Source organism: Antrostomus carolinensis, unplaced genomic scaffold (genome assembly GCF_000700745.2).
Source record: "Antrostomus carolinensis isolate BGI_N321 unplaced genomic scaffold, ASM70074v2 scaffold23397, whole genome shotgun sequence".
In the NCBI taxonomy this organism is placed as follows: Eukaryota; Metazoa; Chordata; class Aves; order Caprimulgiformes; family Caprimulgidae; genus Antrostomus; species Antrostomus carolinensis.
This window is the reverse complement of record NW_010329805.1, coordinates 30,802-39,528: the sequence shown is the minus strand read 5'-3', so window position 1 is coordinate 39,528 and position 8,727 is coordinate 30,802. Positions and strand designations below refer to the sequence as shown.

The window sequence follows — 8,727 nt, the reverse complement described above, 5'->3', positions numbered from 1 at the left end:
TTTTTCTTACCCAGATAATGAGTTCACCCATCAGATACAGTTTGCTACAGGAATGATTGCACCCTATTGCCAGAATTAACATAGTCACTACTGCACCAAACAAGTGTGTTGATACGGTCCCCTTTCTAAAAAAGGAACCCAAATAAAACTAAAGATTTAACTTTTCCATTTTGATAACCCTTATTACCCATGAGAGGGCAAAACCTACAGGCTAACTGCTCAGGTCCTCCTAGGGAAACCATTTAATTCAAGTCCTTACATAGCATACAGGCACATATAATAAATCATTACGATCTTTTGAAAAACTCTATGCAGTTTCAAGATAACATGTTTTTTAAAAAAATCAACATGCATGAAAATAACATAAAAGTACACATCTACTTGGTGATTATATCTTACTACAATTATTACAACTATTAACTTCTCATTTGAAATGCTATTTTGATGCAGCACAAGAATTCAAGCCACTCAAGAGTTAACATGAGAAATATCAAGATTTTATATATATACCTGTACATACATACATATGTATGTATACACATATCAGTATCACATAAGTTTCAACACTGCAAATTTAGCAACATAGGCAAAGCTACTGATGCAGATTTTAAACCAAGCTTTCCTAAAACATCAAAATTTTGTGGATCTTGGGAATCTAAAATTTGATGGGGGGAGGAGAGGGGAAATCACAAAAAACTAAAGAAACTGGTTGAGACTGCACACAATTTGAATAAAACGTAAAATAAAAGTAATGGCTGAAATTTGACATACTGCAGTATAACTCTGGCTTCCTTGGTCTACATTAAGGAAGCTTCCTGCCTGGAGTATGTATCTGACATGAATTTTACATTATCTTATTGTTGAGAACACAGTCATGTTAAATATTTTTTTTCAAAGAATCTGTGTAATACAGTAGACACTACCTGCCATTTCCCTAAATTCAGTGAGAAGAGACTGATATGCACACAATCTCAAAACCTATGTGTGTATTTCTAAATTGTGGTGGTAAGCATTCATGCTAAGTACCAGCTTCTACAGTAAATCTTATAAAACACTAATAAACCATAAAGTCTAGCCCTGTCTCAGAAACTCACAAGCTCAGGAAGATTAATGATGTAAACAAGAATCATTGAAAGACTATCACAATTTCAGTTGCTGCACCTGCTTTAGTCCATTGCTCCCCTGCTGTCTAAATACATTGGTCTACTCAATGCCCAGAGGAAGAGGATATCCTGCACACTGTAAATTCTATATGAGCTCATGTATCAGGGCACTAACACATGGAACAACTTAACATTATTTCAATGCTTGCCATTTATGACAAGCAGTTGCTTTTCACATGTATTTAAATTTCAGGTTAAGTGTATTTATTGCATTTTCAAAAAGCAAGAAAAAACATTCTCAGGAAGATTTTCAAGTTAAAATTACTCTTAAATTGAACCAGTAGTCTTAAAATATTGTACAAGTATATTTAAGTACCACTGATAAACTTGTCCATCATTTCCATTAACATATCCCTACGTCAAACGTCTCAGAACAGAAATCCAATTTTGCTTTCAAGCACTTTAAAAATCTAACATATTTATAAGAGTTTTCCCATGGTTTAGAAAATAACCCACCCTCAAGTAACAGCATTTTTAAAAGTACATTTTAGATGGCCTTATAAAGACTCCACAAGCTCAGAGACAACTAAAGAAACCTCCCTTTAAGAGTGCATCTAGGTTCTTTTTAGACCAGCTACCTAAATAGTCACTGAAATCTGTCTGGCAACAAAATTCAAGGAAATCATAAATAACAAGAGCTTATCATTGATACAAAGCATTAACTGAGGACTCTCAAACTTGTTAACTGCCCAGAATGGCTGAGATACTGAAATGGTTGAAACACTGAAATACTTCATGTTACATCAATTTATTAACTGAAATAAAATACTGAGTTTCCTTTGAAGTTAAGACAAGCTGAAGTCTCTCCCATCTTCCCCACCATTTTCACACTATTTGTATGAAGTCTAGACCCCTCTAAGTCCAGAAGCATTGAAATAGTACTTATTTCATACTAACCTTTCCAGATGGAAAGGCAGCTTTATAAATATACAAAGCTGAACAGCATCCAGAAGCAAGCTTATCTAGCAAGCTGAAAGTCCTAAGAGACAGAATTTGTACACCAAAAATTGGTTCTGAAGTTTCTTGTATTTATCAACTATGACTGCACACTGCTTTATCTTTTGCCATACACTTCAAAAGCATGTGCTCCATGTTTAACAGAAATGCTGAGACACGTGAAGGACAATTTGGCAACAGTAAGTTCTATCTCACAGATGTGCAACTAAAAGAATAGAAATCATTTTAAAATTCTTATTAATTACCTACCTTGAACAGTGAACCTCAACAGAAAATACACTATGTTTATAGTCCATTATTGTTTTAAGGTGCTTGTAACTTGGAAATCAGTTTACAGCAGAGCATATTGCAAAAAGTGACAAATTAGGGCCTTCTAAACCACCCCTTTCACAAGCTCGTTATTGGCTTTAACACGAGAACACTGCAGTTCAACAGTGATAACTGACACAGAGAACACAGCCCACTAGAATTCAAGAACAATCTTCCCCCACTACATATACAGGTACAACTTGCATATATAGACATGGCAGGCACTCAACTCCATCATGATTACGAAACAGTTAACTAACATTTGCCTTGATGCAGCTTCCACTTAAGCTGAAGTTTATGTTCTAACTGTAAAGAATAATATGATTTTATACAAGAACAAGCGTTTTCTACTTATTCTAAATCAGAGTCCGACAATATGCAAGTTGCATGAATAACCAAAAAAAGTGAAGATTCTTGGACATTATAAGCAGCAAAATGAGGAGGTTAAGGGTTTTGTTTCTTGTTTCCCGAGGTTTCTGGTTTATGTGTTGTAAGCGTGCTATATTCAGTCTGAAATTTAGGAGCGGCTCCAAAATTGCCTATAAAAATACTACCCTTTCCCCTGCCTATTTTTTCGAAGTGGAAGAGGCAACAAGACTTTTTATACTGTGCAAAGATTCACAGGTCCTTCAAGGGTAACATTAACAATCAAAAAACTTGAATGTGCATTCTTCTTGGCCACACACACACTACTGATTTCCATGTGAAATTTGGAGAGCTATTTATTAGTTTAATTCAGCTAATCAGATTTATACTTTTTAAACACAAATGCATATGGACAAGTGTTTTATCCATCAGTTTTTGACTAGGTCTTAATGGTTACCATCCATGACACTACATAACTCAGGAATGCTGTTTTAAAGAGAACTGGGGGATGAACAGATACAATTTATTACCTACATATTCAAAATTAATTTCTATGCATATTAACATGAGAAAGCCAACATATTCCCAGCGTGTAGATTAACAAGTTTTTAGTCCATTTAAAATACCTGAAGCCAGGAGAGTTAGAAGCAACAGAAACAGCATAGAACAGCTTATACAAAGTGCCACATTTTAAGAGATCTGTCATTTGTTTGATGTAAAGGTTAAGCATGAACATGAAAATTAATCATAGTCAATTATCTGAAATGTGAAATATAACCTGAAGAAAAAAAAATTCCCCTCCTCCAACTTCCTCCTGCCCCCCCTCTTTTTTTTAATCAGGTAAAAACTAATCTTGAAGTAACAGCAAAGCACGGAAAAAAATCCCTGTATTTGGGACACAATATTATCACAATTTTAATATAACCCTTAGATACAGTTACACAAAACTAGTAATATGGATAAATCACACGTTTCAAATTCTGTTTTAACACCTACAAAGCTGAACAAAATACAAAGACATTGGAGAAAAGTGTTTAAGAAACAAGCCAGATTCATCAACTGCTTATCCTGAGTATGTACATCAAGGGATGAATGCAGATCAGTTTTTAAATGATCTGCTGTTCAATTCTATAATTTTATATTAGTTCAGCCAAATAGTCAGCATTTGAATTGCTGCTGCAACTGAAAAGTAAAGACACCTCCCAGATCTGAACTGAGTTAAAAAAAATTTGGTAGAACTAGAATCAGTTAACACTCCATGCAGATTATCACAAAAATGATCCTATTTTCATAGCTTTTCCCACACAGTTCCCTTATCAAAAAGATACATAATAAGTCTGGATGTTTTTACAGTGCTTAGATTCATATATAATCTGACCATCTTAGCAATACACCCTTCATGTTCTCAATCAATTTATTTTTTCATAAATGTTTTTTTTGCACATGTGTGCTTTGTTAACTACACATATTAATACCAGCTCAAAGCCAGAAACATCTTTAAGACGTAAGCCTAAACATATGCCTGCAGCAACATCTTGCACTGTATCCCATTGTTTGACAGTTCTCCAAGGCTTTTTATATAGTCCAGAAGATGCAGACATATTTATATAAACCAGTTAAAAAACAGACCACATAATTAGTTTTTCCTAGGTTCTTCACTCAAACAGAGCTCACTAAATCACAAGTACAAATAGTGACTTTTATTGCCAAGGCAGTTCATTAAAGAATTTAAGATCAGGAAACAGAATAACAGAATTGATTTTATGATGTATTTATTACAGGAGAAAACCCCACGAGGTTTAAGCGATTTTACAGTAAAAATCACACAGCTTTTTGGTAATCGAGGTTGCTACAGTTTATCAGCTTGGTTGGTTAACTGCTTTCAGTATATGAGATTTTACTAAATTGATTTCATAAAAATCTATGAAAGACTATAATCACCTGAGCTTTCAAACAAATAACTTGTTTCCTAGCACACAGGCTGCAGAACAAGCCTCCTTGTTTGTCAAAGCATAAAAAAAAAAAAAAAGGACACACACACACACACACACACCAGTGCCAGAAATTCAGTTCAAATATTCTGCAGACATTCAGTTATTTCCACAACATGTAGCTGCTGCAACAAAAAATAAAAATTTAAAAAAAAAAAGCATTGGTGAATGTGTATGCCAAGCATTCAGAAAACAGGTAACTGAGGTGACAGCGGTGAGGAATTTACTGTCTCAGCATATGAAATGGCACAATTTCACATTTTTTTAATTGAAAACAAATAGTCTTGCAAGTCCCAGTCAGAGAAACAAGCAATCAGCTTGAAAACATGAGTGAAAAAAGGTAGATATATATATAAACTTACAATGATCTATAGATATTCTGTACATCAAAGCATCTGAACTAAAACACAGAAAACATGAGTCTGTTGTATTTCACCACAAAGATAAATCCTCTCGGAAAGAGAACTTATGTTTTCTGCTTTCTCCACTCCTTTATTCTTTTTTTTTCTCAGGTGACAACTCACACATGGAGACCAAATTCTGCATAAGGTTATTCAGGGCTGTAACAAAAAGCTTCGGACACTTCAGATAAGTTCCTAATTCACAAAAATATCATTGCACAGCTCAGAGTACATTTTTACTTCAGGTGGTTTAGATTAAGGCTTATTCCCTGCAACCCTGTAACGTACTCACTGCTGCACAAACAGCATTTCCCTTAAACCCTTGACTGCGTGCTGGTATCACCACTAACTGTAATACAGTTTACAAATCATGTTCGCTTCAGAGGTAAGAAACTAAGACAACACATGCAAGAAGCACTAGCAATGCTTTCCTGAGTTACAGGACTAGCTAAAATAGGGCCAACATTTATTTTATTTTCCATAATTCTTTATCTGGAACTTCTCACTAGAAGTTATATGGTCCTTATATACAGATGAAGAAACAATGACTTGCTGCTATGGAGCATTTGCAGTAAGGAGGCTGCTGGTAAGCACTCAAAATCCTCTGCAGAGATACATATGTATGAGGAAGTATGATAAACACTCACAGGATGTAAATAAAGAATTAGAGAGATGCACTGACTATGCATCCAGAACCTGAAAGCTTCTTTATTTGAACTTCATAAAGTAGACAATGGTGAACTCAGTGGGGTTTTCTGTTTTATTTTTTACTTTTTAAGAACTTAATCGCAGTAATTCTGCAAGGATAGCTCTTAAGTGCAACAAAATTTCAGCCACTTAATCAAAAATGCTATGTATACTGCCATTCTTACTGGCTCCAGAGCATCTGATGCAAGCATTTGAGTAAACAGGGATGACACTACCATAACATATCCAAAATAATCACGTCTAATGGTCCACTTTCAGTCATTGCAGCAGTATGTTTATGGATCAGATCTCAAATATACGCCCAAAAGAACTACAGAAACCACTAAGAGCTGGTGGATCCAACTACAATCAACCACAAACCTTAAAAAAACCCAGAGCCAAACAAACTAAAATAAAAAGATCAACCTCCCCTCAAACAGCAACAAAAACCCATAAACACCAAACTCAAACAAAAAAAACAATCCAAAAAACCCACACTCCAAAAAGACTGTTTTTCCTATACTAGAGGCAATATTTTCACTAAATTCAGAGATGTTGGTCTCTTCCTTTTTTTTTTTTTCCTTACTTCTTAATGATTTCTCAAGAGTGTTACTTATTCCGTATTTTTCTTATGATACCTAGCTAATGTTTTGCTCTATGCTTTCAGTCAGCTTCATATACTAGAAATGGTTCTTTCTAGAGTACCTTGCACAACTGTAAATAGTAAAATACTACTATTATCCTAATTACATGAATTAGGAATGTGGGTTTGCTAAGAGTATTTATGTAGTCAGGCACAAATTTATTTTTTTCTTTAAACTAATCCTAAAAAAAGAACTGTCAAGAAAAAAAGCTAAACATATATACCTCCTGTAGAACTTATGTCCATTAATTTTTTTCAAAGCTAAGCTCAAAAGTTCAAATAAGAATTAAAAAAATAAGGTCTGGAGAGATTGCACATTATTAATACACAAACTGTAGACACATTAGCAGTCCAGACTGTTATGAGACTATTATTCTGCGTGTGTTCTACAATACACCAAAAGGCTTTCCACTGCATTTGTTATTTGCAAATGTAAACCAAACATGTATATCAGTCCAAAGGGTATTTGAAGGCAAAGACCATAGAAGCCTTTGATAGCTCTGCTTTCTGCAAAGTGACAGTAAATAACCTCAATAAATAGCGCATCAAGTAAAGAAACTAGCATTACACTACCTACAGGTTCAGGTACTTACAGGGTCACGGAACGAAACACAAAATTCTCAACCAAATCCAGTTTGGCCTTTCTGTCTTTGCTGCAACACATGTGCTGCTACTATAAAAGTTTAGTTCCTCCTATAGCATCTGAACCAAGTCTATAGCTTTGCCATTAGAATCACAGACCCTGTTGGCTCAGAGCATTTTACAGGAGTCAGCTAAGTCAAGTCCTAATATTGAAGTAAATTCAGAAACACTTACCTATTTGTACTTGTTCTGGCTGGCTCAATGACACAAATGCTGATGTATCATCAATCCACGAAACCTGAATGTTACCTGGAAAAGGCAAAATAAATTATTATTACTATTTTTATCTTAGGGTCAGTCACAGATTTTATCTGATGTGCCATGACATAAAAAAATATAGTCAACTAAGAGTAACTTAACCTGAGAAGGCTTTTGTCCACTGTAAAGGTGTGCAGTGCATAGACAGTTGTACATGAGCCTGGAAGTGTTCAGAAAGCAGTGACTGTTAGGGCTGCATACGTATCCTGTACGCCCTCAGACCCATGAGAGTAAGGGCCAAAAGGAAAGAAATGCGTCTAACACCTTTTCACTCTGAGTATTCTGCTTCCTCAGAGGGTTGGTTTTTTAATAAATCTTGTAACAATTCAAGTAATCTTAAGAGTTTTTTTAGTCCTCCCTTCATATGTTCTATATAATTCTACCACAAAAATTGAAGCAACTTTTTCTGGGAATTTCAGCTCTATATAGAAATTAAAAACAGCTCTTTGGGTTTTAAGACCTATCATCCTTCAGAACTGCAACATTTTCTACAGATACAGCATGGACAAGCTCCAGTTATCACTCATTGTTCCTTTACTAGTACAGACACCCAAAATAAGAAATTCCAGTAGAGCAGGAGGCAGGGGGATGGGGGAAGATTGATCACACAAGTGGAGAACTCCAGTTATTGCAGCACTCTCAATCTTCAAACTCTGGTTTGTTTGGATCCCACTGAACACCATTTCCTGGGTGTCCAAAGAAAACTTAATTTGAGTAAATATGAGGACAAATGCACAAAATCAGGGACTACATTTGGAAGCTGTTGCAATGGAACAGTGACTGGAAATAAGTTCCTCCATTCTCCAAGTAGTTAGTGCATTTTCTATGTGAATGGCTTAATATGTCACATTAGCAGTAAAAGAACTCAATCAAGCAAAAGCGCAGGAAAGGATTCCCATTGCAAACACAAAATCTTACTATAGTCTGAAATCCATTTACATCTCCTGTCCTAATCTGAGTGCTCTACTGCTAGTACAATTCAAATACTGAATATTGGAGCAATTTATTTCAGGTAGACTAGGAAATCAAGTCATGTATAATGTTACACCACCGTTCAACCTTCAGACGTTACAAGGTTAAAAACAATGATGCAAAATGGCTTAAAATTCATTTTATTTTCAGATGTTTAATCTATTTAAATCTAATTTAGCCTACACATTACAAGGTTACAGAAGTCTTTGTGAAATCCAGCCAAATGATAAACAGATTTTCTAATTATAAAAAAACAAAAGCCCAGTTAGATTTAGTTTGCAGGCTATACATTTGTGTAGCTATTCGGACTTTGTTATAATCATTTTGATCATTGCCAA

At 35.0% G+C, this 8,727-nt stretch overlaps 1 protein-coding gene across 1 annotated transcript in view; it reads right to left on the bottom strand.

Moving 5' to 3' along the window:
* PARN (poly(A)-specific ribonuclease) overlaps positions 1-8,727 on the bottom strand; it is a 58,075-nt gene that overhangs the window by 18,597 nt on the left and 30,751 nt on the right. The window contains exon 20 of the mRNA XM_010172723.1: positions 7,334-7,408. Within this exon, the coding sequence (XP_010171025.1) occupies positions 7,334-7,408 (75 nt within the window). The remainder of the gene's footprint in view (positions 1-7,333; positions 7,409-8,727) is intronic.